The sequence below is a fragment of the Mesoplodon densirostris genome, chromosome 3, assembly GCF_025265405.1.
Source record: "Mesoplodon densirostris isolate mMesDen1 chromosome 3, mMesDen1 primary haplotype, whole genome shotgun sequence".
NCBI classification, from domain to species: domain Eukaryota; kingdom Metazoa; phylum Chordata; class Mammalia; order Artiodactyla; family Ziphiidae; genus Mesoplodon; species Mesoplodon densirostris.
Window position 1 is genome coordinate 38,913,836 of NC_082663.1, and position 23,615 is coordinate 38,937,450.

General features: G+C 37.9%; 1 protein-coding gene across 1 annotated transcript in view; it reads right to left on the bottom strand.

Moving 5' to 3' along the window:
* The window catches only part of HCN1 (hyperpolarization activated cyclic nucleotide gated potassium channel 1), a 395,898-nt gene extending 372,949 nt beyond the window's left edge, over positions 1 to 22,949 (bottom strand). Inside the window, exon 1 of the mRNA XM_060091683.1 lies at positions 22,543 to 22,949. Within this exon, the coding sequence (XP_059947666.1) occupies positions 22,543 to 22,949 (407 nt within the window). The remainder of the gene's footprint in view (positions 1 to 22,542) is intronic.
* Between the last annotated feature and the right edge of the window lie 666 nt (positions 22,950 to 23,615).

Genomic DNA, 23,615 nt, shown 5'->3' on the forward strand with positions numbered 1-23,615 from the left:
TGTACGCAGTCTCAAGATAATGGAATATGAATTATAAATAAATTCCAAGAGAATGCAGAGTAAAGGGATGGTCATTTATGTGTTGAAAGATTTGTGGGAAATCTGAGCCTTGAATGGGAGTATATTCAAATACAATCATACCAGAGGAAAAATAGACAAAGGCTGTAATGACACATTATAAAAGAAATAAATATGCGGTGTGATCCTTAAGAGGTACTTAAATATTAGCTGTCAATCTATCTATCTACCTATTTATCTATTTATCTCTCATTAGCCTATCTTATCTGTCCAACTAATACTGGTGGAAAATAACTCAAAATGTTGTCAGCAGTTGCTTCCTTACAAGTGTCATTTATCAGATTTTTTAGTTCTATCCTCAACCATACCTGAAACTACTGGTTTACCTCACTAATTCCTATTTGTCTTTGAATTCTAAGCTCAATTGTCACATTTTCATGGATGCTTTTCCTAACCCTCTGGATTAGACTAAACCTCTAGCTCTGTTCCTTCATCTATTACCCTGTAGTTTATTACAGTGACCATCTCTCATTACTCATTTAATGTGTGTCTTTCACACGAGATTGAAAGCTCAGAAAAAGCAGGAGTAATGTCTGCCTTCTTCAGTGCTTTATCCTGGGTCTAGCTTAGTGGCTGGCACATACTAGGTGATTAGTAAATCAGTATTAAATTGAATCACATGGCTGTGGAGTTTCAGAGAATTTTTCCAGAGCCCTGCCTCTTGAATTTCATTGCAAATTGTCTGGCTCTGGTTTATTATCTCTAGTTTAATTTTGTAACCCAGCACTGTTTCTCTGCCTAACTCCAAAGAATAACTAGATAAAGTTGTCTACTTAGGTTTTAATTTTGTCCTTAGACTCATATTAAATAGTTTGGAAAATGTGAAAAAAAAATAGACACATGGAAGACCATTGTATGTATGTTGACAAAGAAGCAAAATGTAGTAGGTACAATGTGGTGTTCGTTTGGAAGACAGAAGTGGAGCCACACTAGAAGCCAATGGATAAGTCATAACAGAAAAATAAGAGAGGAAGAGGACATGATCCATGGTAGTGGCAGGATTATTCAGGAGATATTTAGGAGGTAGAAGAAGTAAGGCATGGTAAGTCGTGTGTGTGTGTGTACATGCCCATGTGCACACCTGTGCAGTATAGGCTGAGTGCCGGGGAAAAACAAGTAGGAGCCTAGGATAATAATGAGATTTAGGGTTAAATACCATTGTTAATCACTCCATTCTTAAGGAAATATAAGTTGAAGAGCAGTTTTAGCCATCAGGTCAAAGGTAACATAATAAATCAAAGAGGCAGTTGGATACATGGTCTGATGCTAAGGCATATACCCTGGGCTGGACTAGATCAGAGAATCACTAGCATATAGGCAATAGTAGTTCAAGACATGGCAATGGATGACATTTCCCAAGGAGAATAAGTACAGAGAGGAGAGAAGGGGCCTTGAAGCTGGATCTTGAGACTCAACAACATTTAAGCTAAGGGTGAAAGAGCTAGAGCTTGACAGGGACCTGCAGAAGCAGTGGGCAGAGATGTAGGAAGATAATCAGAGAAGAGAAGGGTCAGAGAAGTCAAGAAGGAGTGTCAAGTGCCAATAAGGGTTCAAGTTAAATAAGGTCTGGAAAGTGTTCACTAGATTTAGAAACAAGGAGGTTAAATGACATTTACAAGATTTGTTGTTTGGTTGGTTGGTCAGTTGGTTGGTTGGTTGGTTTTTTCAGCATACTGCTCAAATGGAAAGCCAGGTAATGCAGGGTTTAGGAGTAATGATAAGCAAGGGAGAAAGAGTGAAAATAAATTCATCTTTACGAAAGTCTCTAAAGGTAAAAGGTAAACTATGGAAGTAGCAAAAATAACCAAGAGCCAAGGGTTTGTTTTGTTTGGTGTTGTTTAAATTAAAATGCTTTGAGCATGTTCTTTTATTTCTTTTTAACATCTTTATTGGAGTATAATTGCTTTACACTGTTGTGTTAGTTTCTGCAGTATAACAAAGTGAGTCTGCTATACATTTACATATATCCCCATATCCCCTCCCTCTTGCATTTCCCTCCCACCCTCCCTACCCCACCCCTCTAGGTGGTCACAAAGCACCGAGCTGATCTCCCTGTGCTATGCGGCTGCTTCCCACTAGCTATCTATTTTACATTTGGTAGTGTATATATGTCCATGCCACTCTCTCACTTCGTCCCAGCTTACCCTTCCCCCTCCCTGTGAGCATGTTTCTTATAGACAAAGAATTTAAATTTACTTAGTTAGGGAGGATAAATGATGAAATACATTTTTAATTATTAATAATTATCCAGGAAATTCTGATCTTGATGATTGGTGATAATATCACCTATCTCATTTTTCCAAAAATTTAAAATTAATTCTATTTTTAAACAGATAAGCTTCAGAAGGATTTTTCCTAATTCTCCAGTATCTCTGTTTCTGGTGCTCCTAATTCTGTTTGGGATTTAGTTTCTCAGGTTATTTCTAGCTCCACAGTCCCAATAAGTAATGGTGAGTTATGAAATAATTGTTTTTGGAAACAGTGATTCCATTAGGTAGACCATCCTGTTATCAGACTCCAGGAAATCTGAGGAAATGGTTTCAGATGTACAGCAGGACTATAGTTTGGGGGGAATTTCTTGGGCATCTGCCACATAAAACCGTATACTGTTACCTTACATTGTTTCTTGCCTTTCTTAGTTGCCTTTTTCAGCAGACTCGAAGTCTAATAAAAACTCTTCTAAATTTTCCCAAGCAATTGTAATCAATTATTATTCTAATAAACTCCAATTTATAAGCTATCTAACATTTATATGGTGGTAGATTGCAATCTGATGGCAAACCTTGACCTTTTTGTGCAATAACTATCTCTCTCTTCAACACTACCTAAAACTAAAGTTTATAGCGTCTTTCTATTTCCAAATACCTACCAATGCCTTCCTCATTAGTCCAGCTCTTCATTGCTATTTTCATTTGAATAGTCTGTTCATTTTGGTATATAAGCACTATCACTGAAAAGAATGCAGAAAAACATAATGAAAGGAAATTACAAGTATTTTTAGGAAATAGAATTGTTTTCACTTGTTCTTATATTTTCTGGAGTATTACACTTGAGTAGAGTCAAAAGAAGTCATTATAGTTTTATTTCCATTTTATTTGCCTGCCTGGATAAGAACATTTCAGTTTTTAGGATTTACCCTGAACTCTTTACTGTCAAACATTTAGCTTTTTAGAAAAACAAATGAGCATCTGAAATAATTAGGTGTTGACACATAGGATCCAATCCAACAGGATGAACTAGAAATGAAGCTCTCAGAAAACTGCAGCCAATATTTGGCTAATGGGGCACCATTTCCCACTCAAGACTATCCCACTCAAGCTGAATAACTAAGATTCTTATGGTCAGAAAAAGAATATATGTTCTAACAGTACATTTTTGTAAAGTCAGAGAAAAAGACTGAGTCACTGGATCAGGACATGACTGAATTCCTCTGGGACAAAAGATAGTGGTTAATATCCTGAGTTCTCACACAGATCCCTGGGTTCAAATCCCAGCTTCTCCACTTAGAAACTGTGTGACTGCTTAACCTCTCCATAATTTGGTTTTCTAAGCTGTAGTATGACACAAATAGTATCTGTTGCAGGGTTGCTCTAAGGACTCAGTGAGATAATATAAAGACACTTAGAACAGTGTCTGACACACAGTTTGAACATAGCAGGTAAGGCTGCATTCTGACCATCTTTTGTAGAATAAAACACTGACTTGCTTTTCCCATGTGTGACCAGTTAAAACATTTCAACAGTAATCTTTCCCCCACTAAATTAATATAAAAATAACAGTGATAGATCATGCTTAATTTCTTGATTTACTGTGGGCACTTAAGTCAACATAATAGCATGCTTTTCAAAGAAAACAATGGACAGTATTTCTAGGCACACAGATTGCATATTTTTTTAACTTTATTCTAACTCAAATAAAGTAGAACCACCTCAGGTACAGTTATTGATGATGAAAAGAATTTGAGATTGTGTGGGTATTCAGCTTCTTTAAACACTTGATAAGAGAAATAAAATGTATAAAACCACAAAATTATATATGTAAAACATCACAGTTAGTGAAGTTATGTTTCTAGGAAGGAATCCTATTTTCAAACATCACTAGCTTCTAAGTATTACCATATATAGTGGTATTTCCTAGTCACTAAACGTTTATAGCATTGTGCTTGTGGTATCCTGGCAATGATTTAAGAAGACATTTTGGTCATTACTATCTCTTGCTGTTTGCCTATAGTGAGCTTTCACATAATTAGGGCTGAATACAAGACACTTTTAAAATTAAACCAAGCCTCTGGGAAAGAATCATGGAAATAGACGGTTAAAGGACACCCAGACAATTAGCAAGCATGATAAAGTTAAAAACTGAAGATAGGAAAGTAGGTTAAGAGCTTTTCTCTCTCTTTCCAACATGATTTGTTAATACAGAAGGATAGCCATTAGCTTTATTTTACATAGGAAAGAGATATAGAGGCACTCCACTTTTCAGTCAATAAATAAATCCCTTTGCTATTTTCCAATGGATTTTTCTCTCTTTTAAGCACACAATTCTGAAATAATTCTCCATTTGATTGATTTTTAAAAGCCTGAAAATACTTTATGCTTTCTGGAATCACAACAGTGTCACAATGGACTAATAAAGATTTAAATGTTAAAAATCTGAGGGGCTTCCCTGGTGGCGCAGTGTTTGAGAATCTGCCTGCCAATGCAGGGAACACGGGTTCGAGCCCTGGTCTGGGAAGATCCCACATGCCGCGGAGCAACAAAGCCCGTGAGCCACAACTACTGAGCCTGCGCGTCTGGAGCCTGTGCTCCGCAACGGGAGAGGCCGTGACAGTGAGAGGCCCGTGCACCGCGATGAAGAGTGGCCTCCTCTCTCCACAACTGGAGAAAGCCCTCGCACAGAAGCGAAGACCCAACACAGCCAAAAATAAATAAATAAATTTAAAAAAAAAATCTGAGAGAATTTTACCACAGCAGGGTAATTGCTTGTTTAGAAAAACAAACAAACAAAAAAAATGCAAAAGTATTGATTATTTGTAATCACTTACCAAAAAGAAATCTGAGAAATAGTGAAAAATAGTAAAATTTAGCTGATGATTAAATATTATGGAATTAATGCATCATGATTTTCTCTAGTGGTATATTATTTTATACAGTTTTACTACTGGCATTCTTTCCTTCCATTAAAATTACATCCTTATGTGCCTGTCTTCTTTAGTAGACAAAAAGCCTCTGAAAGCTTGTGACTTGGCTTCATTCCTTTTTGTATCTAAAACACCTAACCATCCCTGAAAACATACTCAGCACTCAATAAATATTTACTGAATGAGTGAGTTCATGTGTGTAATCTCATGTCTTTTAGAAAAAACACTATGATTTATTTATTTGTACTTATATAACATTAACAGGATAACTAAAGAAAGTGAAAAGGGAATTTAATATTTATCACATATTGGCTGTGTGTCAGGCACTTTTCATATATTATCTTAGTATCATAACATTCTTAAGGGGACAGATATTACTTTCTCAAATTTTACAGATTAGCTTCAAAGAGGCTGAATATCTCCTCAAATCAAGTTAAAAGACTTAAGTTTCTGACTTTTCTGAGATTATGTCTGAGTCATTTTCCCACCATAAATTTGCATCCAACTGCTTTGCCTTAGCATTGTTAGGGTTTTGTTGTAAATACAAATCAGATCTGTGAGCAAAACAGAGAGATAAACAGTAATATCATACTTCTTTTCATTATATATTGATCTTTCTTTTTGAAAATTAAGACCTCTTCCCTTTTTTTCCTTTACTTTTTATTATAAAATAAAACAAATGCAGAAAAGTAGAGAAAACAGTGATTTATCATGAACCAAACAACCTTGAAATCACCACCCAGGACAAGAAATAGAACTTGGCCACCCACCCAAGAAGCCCATCCACATGTATAGTCCCAATCACAGCCCCCTCCCACCCTCCAAAATAACAGCTCTGCTGCCTTTCATAGTAGTTGCTTCCCTAAATTTTTCTATAGTTTCATCACAATTGTGCATCCCTAGATTGTATAGTTTGCTCTGTCCAAATCTCCATTTTCAGAACGTCTCTTAATTTACAAATTCCCTTCATCCCATTCTTTTCCTTACTATTTATCTGTGAAAGAGCCTGGATGGCAGGCCTGACAGTTCTCCAACACTGGATTTTGCTGATTACACGCTCCAGGTGCAAGTTCATCATATTCCTCCACCCTCTGTATTTGAATACCTATGGATGCCAACATCTAGATGCATTCATTGAATAGGGGTGGTAAAATCGTTATTTTCTAATTGTATCATTATCTTTTCATGTATTAGCTTTGATAATTTTATAAGGACACTCTTTTCCTCCTCTACTATTTGGTTATACATTGGTTCAGATAATATAGGAAAAGCAGGGTAAGTGTTTGATTCTTTCCTTTTACTCACCCAGGTTTCAAGGTAATGAATTGGGTCCCTATGAGCTTCAGTGGGTAATGATTTCTTATATTATTATGAACTTAAATTTAAACTTCTAATAAGTTTGAACTCATTGAAATTCTTATGCTTTTCTGAAGCCCATCTTGGCTTTTTCAAGTTGACTCATATTTTTTAATATTACCCTGGTTCTCTTTGACAGCTTCCCTACTATCTGGTATGTTAAATTGTTCCAGGCCCTTAACATGTATTTCCTGCCGCAAACCTGGGAACAGCATTCTTCCTCTTCAAATGACTGCAGAACTCCCACTACTGGATTGTGCAAATCCCATCTCAGTTTCAGCTGCTCTTCCAGCAAATACCTGTTGGTTGTGTGGGAGGTCTACCTGTCCTCAGGTCTATCAGATGACCTTGCTTCCCATTACTTCCTTCCTCTGACGTACATGGAGGTTCACAAAACACAGGTTTTGCAGTTGTCACATGTCAGTCCCAACTACTTATCTTTTAGGTTCAGGGGACAGTTTTGCTGTAAAAGTTGTCCAATGTGTTTTTCATTTTGCTCTCTATTTGCTGTTTTTTATGTGCAAAAATCAAACTATCAATCACTGTTCTCAGATTCAAGTTCCCTTTCCTTTTGAAAATTATGTCAACTTCAATTTTCTTGTATCAAGATATATGATATCCTTTCCATTAACTACATAAGGACCAATTTAATAGTGCTTACTCAGAAAATTTTTGGTTGGAATTTTTGTTCTTTGGTGAACACAGTAAAAGAAGCTACTTACCACAGAGCTAAAATTCAAAATTAATCCTCTTTCAAAACACTGACTCAATCTTTTATTTATTATACCTATAGAGACAGTGCTAATTTTCCATCTCTATACAATAGGGCTTGAAATGGAATGTGCACTGCTGTTATACCAAGCAGTGCGATTTGGCAAAAGCAAAAAAAAAAAAAAAAGATACATACAAGAAAGTAAATGTGTCATCCTTTCTTAATGTCATTACCCAGAGAGATGTATTTCAACTATTTTGATGAAGAGAGCATTGATTACAAAGGCAATGACATTTAAATAGTTTTTATAGGGCTGTGAAACAAGAGCCATCCCAAAAGATCCACAATATATATTCCCCTCAAATTTTTTAAACTACATAAAAACAAGCATTACAGTAAATAGAATTAATACAAGTATGTATATATGTTATTTTAAATGGCATAAAATCTTATTTCTAAATACATGTCTCTGTATGTCAGATTAAGCTATCCACACTAAATTAAAGTAGTTTCGTTGTAGGAAATATAGGGGAAAAGACCATCTGGTTGCTGGAAATTGTGTATAAAAATCAAGATTAAGCATAATGTTCATAAAATTTCTTCATTCATTCATATTTATGAAGTCCTACTTTGTGCCAAGCATGCATCTAGCCCTGGGAATAAAATGGTTAAAACAATAGAAAAATCCCTGCTCCTAAATTAGGCTTAAATTATAGATGAGGGTAGCTAATCAAATGAGATAAACAAAACATTTAGTATAATAAACTGTGAGAAGTTCTATGAAGAAAAGGCAGGGCAGGGATATGGAGAATAACTGATAACCAGAGGTTTAGGATAGGGTTGAAATTTTACTCAGGTTATATTTGTTTATAATTTTCTATTATTATAAAAAGTATTTATAGGAATCATCCTTGTATCCATGTATTTACATGTGTCATATTTTCTTCTGTAAAATTAGGTAGTGGCCTATACATTTTCAAGGACTTTTTCTATAGGGTCAAACTGACATTTAGAAAAGTTGCAACAATCTACAGAGTCTTTGGAGTTGTACGTTGGAAAGCTTTCCCCCATAGCAATATTATTAAATAATTCACTAATATTTTTCTAGGAACTCTGATTTAAGTATTTTTACCTTTTATAAATCTAAACCTATTTGGATTTAATTTTGTTGTAAACTGATAACAATGCATTTTACTCAATTATTTTAGTTGGTTAATATTATCTACTGTATAACTCATCTTTTTATATATAGTTTATATTTTTGGTTTTTGTAGTCAGTGGTATTTTTTCTATTAAATATTCTCAATCACATCTGTTAACATATAGGAAAGTTACTGATACATTTTAATAAATTTTTCTTATAATAAACTCTCTTAATTAACTTTGCAGGTAATGCTATCATCTATCAGTTAGTTCAATTAGCTCTTTAAGGCAGATAAATATCTTCTGAAAAAAAATAATTTAGCCTCTTCTCACTCCAAATATATTTCTAGCTATAATTCTGTGCCTGATTATACTGACTGACCCAAAAACAGAATGATCGTCTCTATTCAATCCCTGTGGATGAGGTATCCAGCCTCAAAAGTGAATTAACTTGGCTAATGGAATTCTCTCCCTCTCAAGGCAAATCTTTCTAACTACAGCTTTAATTCTTAAATGCCCAAGCAAAACTGTCTCCCTGTGTCTTCCATGCATTGTTTTTAGTATCATATTTCTGTGTAAAAATATTAGACAGTTCAAGAAGTCTTAACTTGGGGTCTGAAAATAAATGTGCTTAAAGGGAACCACAAACCTCTTAAAATCACAAACAAAAATTTTGTGAATACATGTACTTTTCCAGGCTGAGAATCCACAGATTTCATCTGATTCTTAAAGTATTCTCTGAGCCTGGAAGCCTAAGTGTCACTAACATAAATGGATAGCCAATGAATTATTAGTATAATCAATAATTAAGTTAATAGGGTTCTGGGGTTATTTATATTATTCAATACATGTACAACCGTAACTAGGTAATTTTAGCACATATTTCTGCTATTTCATATATTTAAAAAAAATACATCAGAATCCTGGACAATATATCTGTTTCTAATCTTCATCCTAATTCACTTACGTGATTTTCCAAGACAAATACCAAATTTATTGCTCAGAACAAAGATTATTTTTAAAAATAATTATTTAAACAATGAATGACTCTTCTACAAAAAAAATAAGGAATACTCGTTCTCCCTATACATATTACTCATATAACCTTCAATATTCATTTTCTCAGCCTCTGTTCATGCCTCTCAAACAACCAAGATTGTATAATTTTTAATAAAGTATACTCTCTTTAAAAAATAACAATGTTAACATATTCTGCAAGGGCAATAAGTGACATCTTCTCTAAAATGATGTAAAAAGGAATTTTTTCTTAAATTATATTTCTAAATAACCATTTTTCATAGATTACTAAATTTGACAATAAATAATAAATAGGTGATGGGGATTAAGAGGTACAAACTTCCAGTTATAAAATAAATAAGTCATGGGAATGTAATATACAGAATGGGGAATATACCCAATAATACTCTAATAACTTTGTATAGTGATGATAACTAGACTAATCATGGTGATCATTTCATAATGTATAAAAATATTGGCTTACTTCGTGGTACCCCTGAAACTAATATAATATTATAAGTCAATTACACTCCAATGGAAAAAAAAATTGACCATAAAAAGGAAAATGAAAGAAATTAGCAAGTTATGAATCATCTTATTTGACTCATATATAACATTTAACTGATTTGAAATAAGATCCCAAATGGCTTATGCCATTTTCTGATGAAAATAAAGAGTAATGGGAAGGATTAATGGCAACTCAGTGTCATTAGAATTTTCCCTAAAAGCTATTTCTAAATGTTCAACACTGTAGCATTCTATACTAACTTAGAAGATAATACTGTTATATCTTGGAAATTTTGTAGATAGAAGATGTATTAGATGTTTTCCAATGCTAATTCCCTCGTGACTGAACTTATTTCACAGAGCACACACAAACACGGCCACTACACATCAGGGCTTCTGCTGCCCAGACTTCCCTGAAGATAAAAAGAAAACAGAACAGCATATAATTTACATGGCCCTGCCTTCACTGACACATTTGCTAAAGGAATTCTGAAGACTGTCAAGCGTCTACTTAGTATTCTCCTTTCTTAAATAGTTCACACTCCTTAATTCTGCTCTTTTACTTTCATAATTATAGCTAACACTTACATAGCATTAAGAAGCAAAGTATACTATTTCTAAGCACTACATATCTAGACACTATATATTCATAATACAAATATAAAATATGTATCTTCCCAACAACCCAATAAGATATATATATATATTCTTTCCCTCATTTTATAATTAAGGAAACTGAGGCCCAAATACTTAGGTGGTGGACTGGGATTCTGACCCAAACAGGCTGGCTCCAGAATCTGTGTTCTTAACAAAACTATATGTCACCTCAAAACATACCCATAATCTTTTTTAACAAGTAAAATAGCATTAAAGGATTATAAGAAGATTATAAACTCCCTTCCTTTCATTCTACATGCCCACTTCTTAAACACCCTAATTTTTTCTTTTGACATTAAATTCACATTTCAAAAAGAAATTGATATATCAACTTTAAACCCTGCTAATTTCCAGTTATGGCAGATGAGGATTTAGCTTTCTTAGGATACCCAACCCTCATCTACCTTTCTCTTTCCTCCCAGAATAACTGGACCATAGTCTTTGCTTAAATCAGTCAACCTTGTTTACTTTAAAATGGACAGGTAAGTGTTATTCACCGCTGATCCAAGCATTGCAATTTTTTTTCCCTTTTTTATACACCTTCAAATCATCCTGGAGTTGACAAAGATCTTTTGTTTATTTGTTTCTATTTAATGTACCCAATAGGTATTCATATGAAAGTCATAGATATCTTGTTCCAAAGGATCTGTGGACCACCTATTAACACTACTTTTCAACTTCTGATTATCCATTTTCTCTCCCCTGAAGGCCTTTCTCCAGAGGCCTCTGCTTTCTGTTCCCTGTCTAGACTGGTTTCCTTCAAGACCAGCTAGCTACTCAGGAGTACTCCTGGAACTTTCTTTCAAGGTTCTTCTTTGTTAGATCCCACATCCCGTCTTCTGTTTTCAGGCTATTTGGTATGATTCCTTGTTTTGCTGAAGCACATCATCCAATAACTTTGTAAGAAAGGATACACGGGTGTTTAATATTAGAGTTCTTGAATTCTAATTGGCTTTATTTAACCTTCATATTATGGCAGGATATACAATTCTTTTAGATGTCACTTTCTCTCAGAATTTTGTAGACTTTGTCACACTATCATTTAGCTTACAGTATTTTCTCACTTCTTGAGAAATACTGTAAGCTTATAACTTTCTCTTAGGAAAGCTTTAGGGTTTTGCTTTGTTTTGCTTTTTTTCTGATTCAGAGGTGTTCTGAGGTGTGTGATGTTCCTTCATGGGGTCTTTTCCTTTCATGGTGCTGAGTGCTCTATGACTTTCTCAGAAAAGACGTTTCACTCCCTGCTATCCGGAAAATTTTGTTTAAAATGTCTCTGTTAATTCCAAATGTCCATTTTCACACTATGTTCTCATCTTGAACCTCCTTTTATGGAGTTTGACCTTATAAATTATCCTTTATTTTGCTTATATTTTCTGTTTTCTCTTTTTCTTTTTGCCCTAATTCTGATAGATTTCCTAGACGTTATGTGCCACCTTATTACATCCTGGGTGTTCTTTTCATAGCATATTGTTCTTACTGTACAGATAAAATATCTTTCTGAAGATATAAATTTTAGAGTATTTTTAAACAATGTTGAGTTTCCCCTTATCCCAAATGCTTCTTTGTTCTCGGCACTTTATTTTGCTGTTTGACTTAGTTTTTCTCTTTTATGATAAAGACTTTTCTCAAAAGTCTTATAATCTTTTGCTTTTAGATCATATCAGATGATGTAATACCAAAATATACATACAGTCTCTGTGTACAAATGTGAGGCTTTTTGCAAGGTCATTAAGTAATAAATAAGAATTTTTATTGGAAGACATTGAAGTGTCTCATCTCCCATTGGAGGTATTTTTCCCCCAGTGTCCTGCCTGGGGAGAATTGACCAGGCTCAAAGCATTCTGATGTCAGGATTAAGAGTTCTAATGATGAAAAATCTGAAAGAGAAATTAAGGAAACACTCCCATTTACCATTGCAACAAAAAGAATAAAATACCTAGGAATAAACCTACCTAGGGAGACAAAAGACCTGTATGCAGAAAACTATAAGACACTGATGAAAGAAATTAAAGATGATACAAACAGATGGAGAGATATACCATGTTCTTGGATTCGAATAATCAATATTGTGAAAATGACTATACTACCCAGAGCAATCTACAGATTCAATGCAATCCCTATCAAACTACCAATGGCATTTTTTCACAGAACTAGAACAAAAAATTTCACAATTTGTATGGAAACACAAAAGACCCCGAATAGACAAAGCAATCTTGAGAAAGAAAAACAGAGCTGGAGGAATCAGGCTCCCTGACTTCAGACAATACTACAAAGCTACAGTAATCAAGACAGTATGGTACTGGCACAAAAACAGAAATATAGATCAATGGAACAGGATAGAAAGCCCAGAGATAAACCCATGCACATATGGTCACCTTATCTTTGATAAAGGAGGCAAGAATATACAATGGAGAAAGGACACCCTCTTCAATAAGTGGTGCTGGGAAAACTGGACAGCTACATGAAATTAGAATACTCCCTAACACCATACACAAAAATAAACTCAAAATGAATTAAAGACCTAAATATAAGGCCAGACACTATAAAACTCTTAGAGGAAAACACAGGCAGAACACTCTATGACATAAATCACAGCAAGATCATTTTTGACCCACCTCTTAGAGAAATGGAAATAAAACCAAAAATAAACAAATGGGACCTAATGAAACTTAAAAGCTTTTCACAGCAAAGGAAACCATAAACAAGACGAAAAGACAACCCTCAGAATGGGAGAAAACATTTGCAAACAAATCAACAGACAAAGGATTAATCTCCAAAATATATAAACAGCTCATGCATCTCAATATTAAAGAAACAAACAACCCAATCCAAAAATGGGCAGAAGACCTAAACAGACATTTCTCCGAAGACATACAGATGGCCAAGAAGCACATGAAAAGCTGCTCAACATCATTAATGATTAGAGAAATGCAAATCAAAACTACAATGTGATATCATCTCACACCAGTCAGAATGGTCATCATCAAGAAATCTACAAATAGGGCTTCCCTGGTGGCGCAATGGTTGAGAGTCCCTGCCGATACAGGGGACGCGGGTTCGTGCCCTGGTCCGGGAAGATCCCACATGCCGCAGAGCGGCTGGGCCCGTGAGCCATGGCCGCTGAGCCTGCGCGTCCAGAGTCTGTGCTCCTCAATGGGAGAGGCCACAGCAGTGAGAGGCCCAGGTACAGCAAAAAAAAAAAAAAAAAAAAAAAAAAATCTACAAAAAATAAATGCTGGAGAGGATGTGGAGAAAAGGGACCCCTCTTGCACTGTTGGTGGGAATGTAAATTGATACAGTTACTATGGAGAACAGTATGGAGGTTCCTTAAAAAACTAAATGTAGAACTACCATATGACCCAGCAATCCCACTACTGGGCATATACCCTGAGAAAACCATAATTCAAAGAGTCATGTACCACAATGTTCATTGCAGCTCTATTTACAATAGCCAGGACATGGAAGCAACCCAAGTGTCCATCGACAGATGAATGGATAAAGAAGATGTGGCACATATATACAACGGAATATTACTCAGCCATAAAAAGAAATGAAATTGAGTTATTGGTAGTGAGGTGGAGGGACCTAGAATCTGTCGTACAGAGTGAAGTAAGTCAGAAAGAGAAAAACAAATACCGTATGATAACACATGTATATGGAATCTTAAAAAAAACCAAAAAACAAAACAAAAAAAAACATTATGAAGAACCTAGGGGAAGGACAGGAATAAAGATGCAGATGTAGAGAATGGACTTGAGGACACACGGAGGAGGAAGGGTAAGCTGAGACGATGTGAGAGAGTGGCATGGACATATATACACTACCAAATGTAAAACAGATATCTAGTGGGAAGCAGCCACATAGCACAAGGAGATCAGCTCGGTGCTTTGTGACCACCTAGAGGGGTGGGATAAGGAGGGTGGGAGGGAGACGCAAGAGGGAGGAGATATGGGGATATATGCATATGTATAGCTGATTCACTTTGTTATAAAGCAGAAACTAACACACCATTGTAAAGCAATTATACTCCAATAAAGATGTTAAAAAAAAAAAAGAGTTCTGTACTCACTAAGGAGACCCTTACTTAATCCTCCTAGTTTCAGCCTGGCTTTCCTGGAAACTATCTCTTAACTGCTCCCTTCATTTCCTGAATACTTCTGCAGTTCAATGGTGAAGGATTGTGTAAGTAGAATAATTTCTCCATTAGCTTTCTATTTTCCAAAATGTTTTTGAGATCCCTTGTTCTCTGCTTTCTCCTCTTTCTTCTAGCTGTCTATGTATTTTTGTGGTTTTTTCACATTATTTTGGGATGGTTTCGGGAGGGAGGAAGAATAAATGATCAGGTCTAACATACTGTTTTCCCACAGGTGTGGAGAATTATTTATATCGGCAGCCTCGTTTCTTTTTAGGTAAAAGAGTTGGAGTGACAGAATCAAGATTCCAAAGAGCTGAACTCCTGGCCCAGTTCTTGCTATCTATCTATGTCACCAGGTTTATGCTGCTTAACTTCCCTGCAGTTTCATTTAGTCCTCTGTATATTGCGCAGGAAAATGTAAGAGTTGGGACATGTACTTGCAGGTGGCAACAGGAGGGGATGCCAAGTATTGCTGTAAGGGAAGGAAGAGCTTTCTTTATCTGGATTTATTAATGTAAAGAATAAATGTGGCACACTCTGGTTGGAGACAAATTTTTTGCCCACTCATTCAGTAATATTTTTTAAAAGTCTGTTGTGTCGACCCAAAATTTCACTTCTAAGATAAATGAAAATATATCTCTGCACAAAATATATATAACAGTGTTCATACCAGCAGTATTCATAAAACCAAGAGCTAAAAATAATCCAGATATCCGTCAACTGATGAATGGATAAAATTTGGTATATCCATATCAAAACAAAGTACTGAAACATGCTGCAACACGGACGAAACTTGAAAACATTATGCTAAGGGAAAGAAGCCAATAACAAAAGGTTACATATTGTATGATTCTACTGACACGAAATTTCCAGAATATAAAAAAAATTCTATAGAGGCAGAAAGTAGATTAGTGGTTGGACAGAGATGTGAGGGGAGGAAGGGAAGGAGAAAGACAAAAGTGAGCGCTAATTCGTATGGAGTTCCTTCTTAGAGTGATAACAGTTTCTAAAACGGATTGTGGTAATGGTTGCACAACTCTGTGACCATACTAGAAAACAATCATTCCCTTTAAATGAGTGAACCGCAATGGTAGGTAAATAATATCTCAAAAAAACTGTAAAAAAATAAAGCATCTGAGAAAGCTTAGCAGGAAAAAAAAAAGTCTATTATGTGCATTTTTATGGCATTAGGAATATAAAATTGAATAATACTGATGAGGTTGTGGAGCTTGAATTCTAGTGGAGGGACATACATAAAATATAAATTCTGATGAAACAAGGGCCCAGAGAGAAAATAAAATGGGGGGTGGTGGAGGTGAAGGTGATCACAATGATTAAACTGAAACCCAGATGACAAGGAGAAACTAGCTATGATGCAGAATGACAAAAAGTGAAAGGAGAATTTCAGGCAGTGGGGTTAAATGTCACATCAAACTCTGTGTGGCAGGAGAGAACTTCAGCTGGTTCTAGGAGCTGAAAATTTACCCTGGTGGCTGACAACAGGGAGGAAGTGAATGGTGTGTGATGAGGTTGCCCAGATAGGTTGAAATTATGCAAGGTCCTCTAGCTCATGTAAGGTTTGTCAAGTGTATTCAAGAGTAATGGGAAGGCCTCAAAGGACTGTAAGCAGCGCAATAACATCATTAGACACTGGATAACAGGACATGACATAAGATCACTCTTCCCACTCTATGTACTCTATGACGAATAGAATGGAAGGCAATTTTGACTTTCCATCCTAAAGCTGCCTGTGAATATCTAAACAGGAACATCAGCACTGGTGAACCCACGTCACTTATAATTTTAAGAAGTGTCTCAATTGATAGCAGTATTAATTGGTAAAACCAACAGGTACAGAATATAACGAAGAAAAGTCATGCACAAAGATGTTTGCTGCAGCACTGTTTACAATACTGAAATACTGGAAACCTGAACATATAAAATTTGTAAACAGTTGCTAACTCTATGTGTATGTAATTAGCCTTACTTCTTTAGAGTTATAAATAACATCTTGAAAATAAAAACAGGTCTATGTAAATAAGATTGTTAAATTGTAAACCTGAGGCATGCATAATTTTGCTACCTTGCTTTAACTAAGTGGTCAGTTATTAGGTGAAGCGGTTGAAGAATATTACGAGGAAATTAATGAATAAACTTGAAAAGGGTCACAAAATCAATTTTTATTTTTTTATTTTTATTTTTTTTTTTTTTGCGGTACGCAGGCGTCTCACTGCTGTGGCCTCTCCCGTTGCGGAGCACAGTCTCTGGACGCGCAGGCTCAGAGGCCATGGCTCACGGGCCCAGCCGCTCCGCGGAATGTGGGATCTTCCTGGACCAGGGCACGAATTCGTGTCCCCTGCGTCGGCAGGCGGACTCTCAACCACTGCGCCAGCAGGGAAGCCCCACAAAATCAATTTTTATCACTCAAACTTGGGTGAAGTGTGTCAGATAAGTGAGCATTTATCAGATGTCCGTTGTATACAGATGTCCCTTGAACAGTTTCTCTCTCTCTCACACACGCGCGCACACACACACACACACACACAGAGAATTAATAGAGCCATGAGGTTTATTTTGCAAAAACAGAAAAGTCCAGGATGAACCAGGAAGCACTGCCATTTTCCCCTGATTTTTTTTTGGGGGGGGGGGGAATGCATACTTTTTCTTCATTACCACTATCTCTCATCCTAAAATATATGGTGTCAGCCTAATTCATAGTTTGCTACTTCTTTGCCCAAAATGATAAAATGAGAATTTGTCACAGACCCTGAACGTGTTCAATACTCTTCCTGCAGTGCTGACGGTCTGCCATAATTTGTATGATACCTACAAGAAACTCTATTGGAAAGTCTTCATCCTAAACCCAATTTTTGTCTCCAAGTAAGGGAGTGAATTATCTGCTAAACATAAGAATTACACTCAGGAGAGCAAAATGCTCACATCAGGATCACAGATATATTTTGCTTGCCTCATACTCACTTGGGGACACAGGTTCATTGAGTGGAATAATGCAGAATTACAAATACTATTTAAATTGTTTTCTGGTGCTGGTGTTATTTTGATTTCTGGTTTTCAATCAAGCAGATATAGTTTAACTAGATTCTGTTAAATGACCCTATGATAACAATGGTAAGTAATATATGGTTCCAATGCATTTGAAACTCTTTCATTATTATTCACCATGCAAGTTCATAAATACAAGCCCACGTAATTAAATATGAATTGGTAAAAGTGCTTCTACCCAATGACTCAATTTACACCATGTCCCCAAAAGTAGGTTTAAAGGCAAAGTTGCTCAGAAAAAAATGGAAAATATCTTGTAATATTTTAATAGTATGATCACTATATCTATTAACTGCAATTAAATAATGAAATATTTAATAAAGTTTAAAGTTATATAGCTTACATGTATACTAAGTGACTGAATAAATTCATACCTCCGAATCCTTCAAATAGTTTCACTTTAATTGGGCCTAACAGTTGCTAGAGTCACTAAGAAGAACTTAATTGAATTTATAAGATATAAAAAGGTTCACCTAACAGGAAAAAAAGTAAATTCTTATGGTCAATTTTGGCTGTGTTGATATGGAAAGCAAATAAAATGAGCATTGCTGGTAGAATACAGTGTATTCAGTACAAAGATAACATAGCAGTAGGCTAATTAGTCCTTAAACCCCAGAAGGCTGAACTGTTTTCTCAGGAGAAGCTCCTAGAAACAAGCATTCTCTTCTGACTAACTGTTATATGGAGGAAGCCTCCCTTCACTAATGAACATATCAGTGATCTCTGACATCAGCACAGCTGTGGATGCCACATGAGGCAGAGACGGAAGCCCAGATATGACAGAATCTTCAGGAAGTGACTCCCATCTCTAGAGTCCTTGTGTACTTACGACACAATAAGCTTTTCATAGTTATTCACACTAATTGATGAAAAGCAGTGGAAGAAATAATGAGTCAAGATATAAAATCTCTTCCCTTACCAGAGGCAAGAGGTTTGCTGGCAATATATATGGAATGGGAGCATTATTTTTTTAAAAAAGTACTTATGTAAGCATGATCCAACAAAATAATGTCAGAATCTCTGAAATGACAAATAATCTGTTGATAAATTCTTATAAGGTAAATTACTCACATAATAACAAACATCCACAAAAGTCCTTTAGCTATTCTTTCAATGTACTTGAATGATTATATCATAACTATGGATTGGTTATGAAAGCATAATGCTTGACCAGTGTCACTTTTTTATTTAATGAATGAAAAGTAAAGTTTTAGCTAATAAATGTAAAATCACTGTTAGTAATCTCAAAATCATATTTAACCTTCAAATTAAATATTTGTGTGTGTGTGTGTGTGTGTGTGTGTGTGTTGTTCACATGAAACTCAGTAAGACTGAGACCATGTCCTCACCACACAAAAATCAGTGTAATCTTATTTTTTAAGTAACTATATTTTCCCTAGTTTGGGTGATTATATACCATGGTATAAACAAAAACATACAATTTTTTTAAACTAAATTCTCTAGCTCCCCCACCCCAGGTATTTCCAACAGTATTGATGGTATTTGACGCCTCTTTAGTCCCTGAAGGTTTTCTAACATCATCCTCCCCTGAGAAGGAAGGGAAATACAGGGCCTCTGCCCTACTTACACCGGAGGTAGGAGAAAACTACCCTCCAGACACAGCAATAGCACTCTTGGGCCCAGGCGGGTGATAGCAGCACCGAGCTAGCTCTCTGGGAGTCTCAGTGGGAGCACAGCCCTGCTGCCTGAGGGAAGGAGAAAGGAGCCTGACTTAGAAATCGATCATCCTGAGAAGGGACTAGACCGCTAGCCACAGCGTTAAAGTCCTGACATGCCCTGGAGTGGCGGGCTCATGCTACACTCAGCGGTGTGGGGCTGACCAAAGAGCTGCCTGCAAAACTTCCCTGGCCCTGCAAAGGCTTAGGATAGTGAAGGAAAAAGCCCTGGGTATCTTTAATTTCTGGTATCTCCCCCGTTCTCCATGGAAATGTATTCTTAAGTGTCACTTTCTCAGCCACTAAATGATTACTGAGCTTAAGTTTGGCATTTGTATGAAACATAGCAAAGCACTTCCCTTAAAGTGTCTTCATCAGGGAAGGGTCTGAGGTGAAGAGACCATGACTATAACATTTCTGTTGTGTGGGTGATTACTCCCATATGGCTTTTCCTTTAGGAAAAAAAAAATACTGCCAGAACTGTCTTGCTTATTTTTGCTTTTTTCATTACGTTATCCTGACATGTTATAGATTTTGAGAAATCTTATATTGGTATTGAGATCATGTAAAGATATCAATAAAATAATAATAAGACTTAAACATATGCAAGCAAGTATTTATATTTCCTCCTTAGTTTGTCATTTTACAAAACCTGTGTATATAGTACTTGTGAGTTTTTAAATCTGTTTTTCAGATTCCTTCCAGTTTAAAACCTAAATCATAGTAGCTGTTTAATTTATGTCTATCATTTCCTTTTTCCAATTATGCAAGGGAAAATCAAATATTCCAAACTGTTCCACAGCAGAGTTTGTTTAGGGTATTAGTGCACTCTTTAATCATCTCTCATTTCTTTAAAATGCATGATAAAATTGAACCATCAACTGATTTCAATTTCTTCCTTTGTTTAGTAACAATTTTTTTGTTTTAAAGAGATATTTTGTCTCATATGATTCATTTGAGAAAATGTGGAGAATCTTTAATTTCATGAATTGCATTCATTCAAAAGATTTTGGCACAGTATGCTGATTCCTGAAAGGTGGCCCCATGGTTTTTATGTAGTAACTGATGAAAGTTTAATTATTTGATATAGTCTACCATTTTGAAAAAGTGTAGTCTCTTTTCACACTGTTCAAGATATAAAAGTATCATAAGTAACCATTTAATTGAGTGTGAAATTAAATAAACAAAGTTTAGCATTTTATTTGCATGTAAATATTGAACTACATATATTTCTGGAAAGCTATGCTTACTTTTCTTATTAAGACTGAAGGCTGTTTCCATGTAAAGTTTTTTCATGAAAAAATTATAATATGGGTTGCAATATATTTCCATCGAAGACTGAGGTACAGATAGTATTCTACATTTTATTTCAACCTTTAAAATTCTAAAGAACATGAAAATCTTATATACCTTAGAACAGGGTCATTCATAAGTTTGTTTCTATAAGTATCTCCCTAATGGAGGAAATATGTTTGATTTTTAGTAGATCCTTTTTATATGAACATTTTTTTCTGTCAAACTCTTAATTTTCCATAGACTATAAATGTTGTTAGGTTTTATAAGTCCTCCTTTGGACTTTGCTATGTGGTGTTGCAAGTAAGAACCTTACACATTCCACAATTCCTAAAATCCATTCACCCTATTTATAAATGATAGTGGCTATTTATTTCTGAGAATATATGTTGTGTATATATATCTCAGAGAAGGTGAAGACAGTTGCTCCAAGGCTTTGTGTGGCAGGAGTATGGGTTTTCCATAGCTAATGTCATTCAGAACTGTGGACAGCTCCCATTAAGGCGTGGAGTTGAAGGCAATGTCCCTTAGCTTCTAAACATAACTCAAAGTAATGCTGCTTTTTATTGCTACATTCGTTGGCTGTTTAACAGCCGCCTATTAAAACTTCTTAGTTTGTGCACACACTCTTTTTCTTCTTTTTCCTTTCCGAACGATTTCAGCAATAAATGGATAGATAGATGTCACCCAGAGTTTTAATTTTGGGGGGTTTTTGTGTGTTTTTTTTTTTAATTAAAAGCCCAGCCTTCTTCCGGCGCTAATATAACGTGACAGCAGGGTGTTCGCGCACTAATAAGAGGATCTACTTCACGACCTTCATTTGATAATCTCTAAACATGCTTATAACCGAATGAATACTTGGGCGACAAATAAGATCAGGAAATGTCTTAATTTTAATTCGCCGAAGCAGTTTCCTTGACAGCTGACAGCTCTCCTGCCCTTGTTCCCGAGTTGGGAAACGGGAAAGAAATTTCTGAAATAGACTAGTAGCCAAGGTCAAGAAAGGGTGTCCCTCTGTTTCAGGAAGGGGGCTCTGGAAACGCCCCCTGTCTCCGTTTCGGGAACTCGAGGCTTCCTGTCACGCTCCTGCCCCACCTGGCAGCGCCAGCTCCACTGATATCTCAAGTCAGGGACTCTCCAAGCGCAAATTACCCTTCCTCAGCCTGCCAGCCACTATCTTGAAGCAAGGCACAGAGGATACCCAGCGACTATAAGCGGATGAGAAACAGACTAATAAACACTCCCCACAGGCGAGAGAGGCTGGACCGGCTGGGACCTGTGAGTCACTGTCTCCGGTCGCCCCTTCCTCTCCTCAAACCCAGGGGCGCCTTCTTCCCCTCTGGGAGGGACCCACTTCTTGGGGGAGTAGCGCGAGGGAGGGTGGCACCCCCAAGACGACTTTCTGGCCACTTTCTTATACTCTCATCTCCGAAGGGAAAGTTTCCCTGCACAACTTAGCATCCTCCCATCCGGGGGTCACCGTGGCCTTCTTCCCCGACCTGGCCCCAAAGTTCCCGAGGCAAAGCAGGAGAACCTTCCCGGGGTGCCCGGGCAACAGGAACACATCAGACAACCTCCTCCTGGGTGGAAACTAGTTGTGGAAGAGTCGAGCCTGTCGCCCGAGTGCAAGCCTCCGGCGGCGCCGCCCGCCGCCCGCCCGGCACCCCCTCCCCGCGAGTCCCCGTGCGCCCCCTCCCAAGAGCGGGGAAGCGCGTTTGAGGGCGCGCCCGGAAGGGAGGGTGGGGCGGCGACAGGGAGTCCTCACCTGAAATCGCTGTAAGGGTGGATAATCCAGAAGCCTGCAGTTTTAACCCTTTCCTGCTCCTTCTCCACCGCCTTCTGGCTCCCAAACATGCGGAGGGAGAATTTGTTGACCCCGGGCTGCAGCATGGAGGTGAACTGCCGCTGCATGAAGCCGTACTGCCGCCGGGGCCCCTCGGCGTCCTCGAAGCCCCCGGCCGGCTCCTCGCCGCCGCCGCCGCCGCCGTCCACCTTGAAGCACACGGAATTGCCCTGCTCCTTCCCGCCGGCCCCGCTGCCCCCCGGCGGGGTGCCCAGGCGCTTCTCGGCCGCGGCAGGCCCCGCGCCCGTCGCGGGCGCCTTGGTGGGAAAGACGCTGTTGCCATCGTCCCGGCTGTTGGACGACGAGTTGGGCTTGCCGCCTCCTTCCATGCCCGGGGGACGCGGCCGGCGACGGCGCGGGCTCCAGACTCGCCGGCCGCCCGGCGCCGGGGACACGAAGCGGAGGGGGCAAGGGCCCGATCCGGCGGCCGCCGAGCCCGGCTGCCCGTCGCGGCGGCGGCGGCGGCGGCGGCGGCTTCTGCTTCCCGCCCGCGTCGCTGCTCGCTGCGCGCCTGGCTCCCGCCGCCGCCGCTGCCCTCAGTGGCTGCGCTCCCCGCTCCGGCGCGCCTGGTGCTGAGGCTGAGGCTGCCCGAGCGAGGCGAGGCTCCGCTCAGCCCTCGCGCGCCAGCGCCTCCCGGCGGCTGCCCTCTGCTGGCCGGAAAGGGAGTCTCCCCGCCCGCACGCCGCACGCTCTCCCTCCACTCTTGCTCCACTTCTGCCCAGCGTGACATTGAACTCAGGAGCCCTCGAGACATTTATTCGCACGTGTTGTGAGAGACTCAGTGTACGTTCGCATGAAAAAGGAGAGAGAGTCAGAAAGACAGAGGGAGAAAGACAGAGCCAGCGGATGTATATTTATCCAAAAGAAAAAAACATCCTTGAACTCATTGAGACCTTGTCACATTGAATGCCTGTTTGAATGATGTCACAGATCGGGAAAGGGAGAGAAGCTGGCTCTACGTGCAGAAAGTTCAGCGTACAGCTAGGTGTACATAA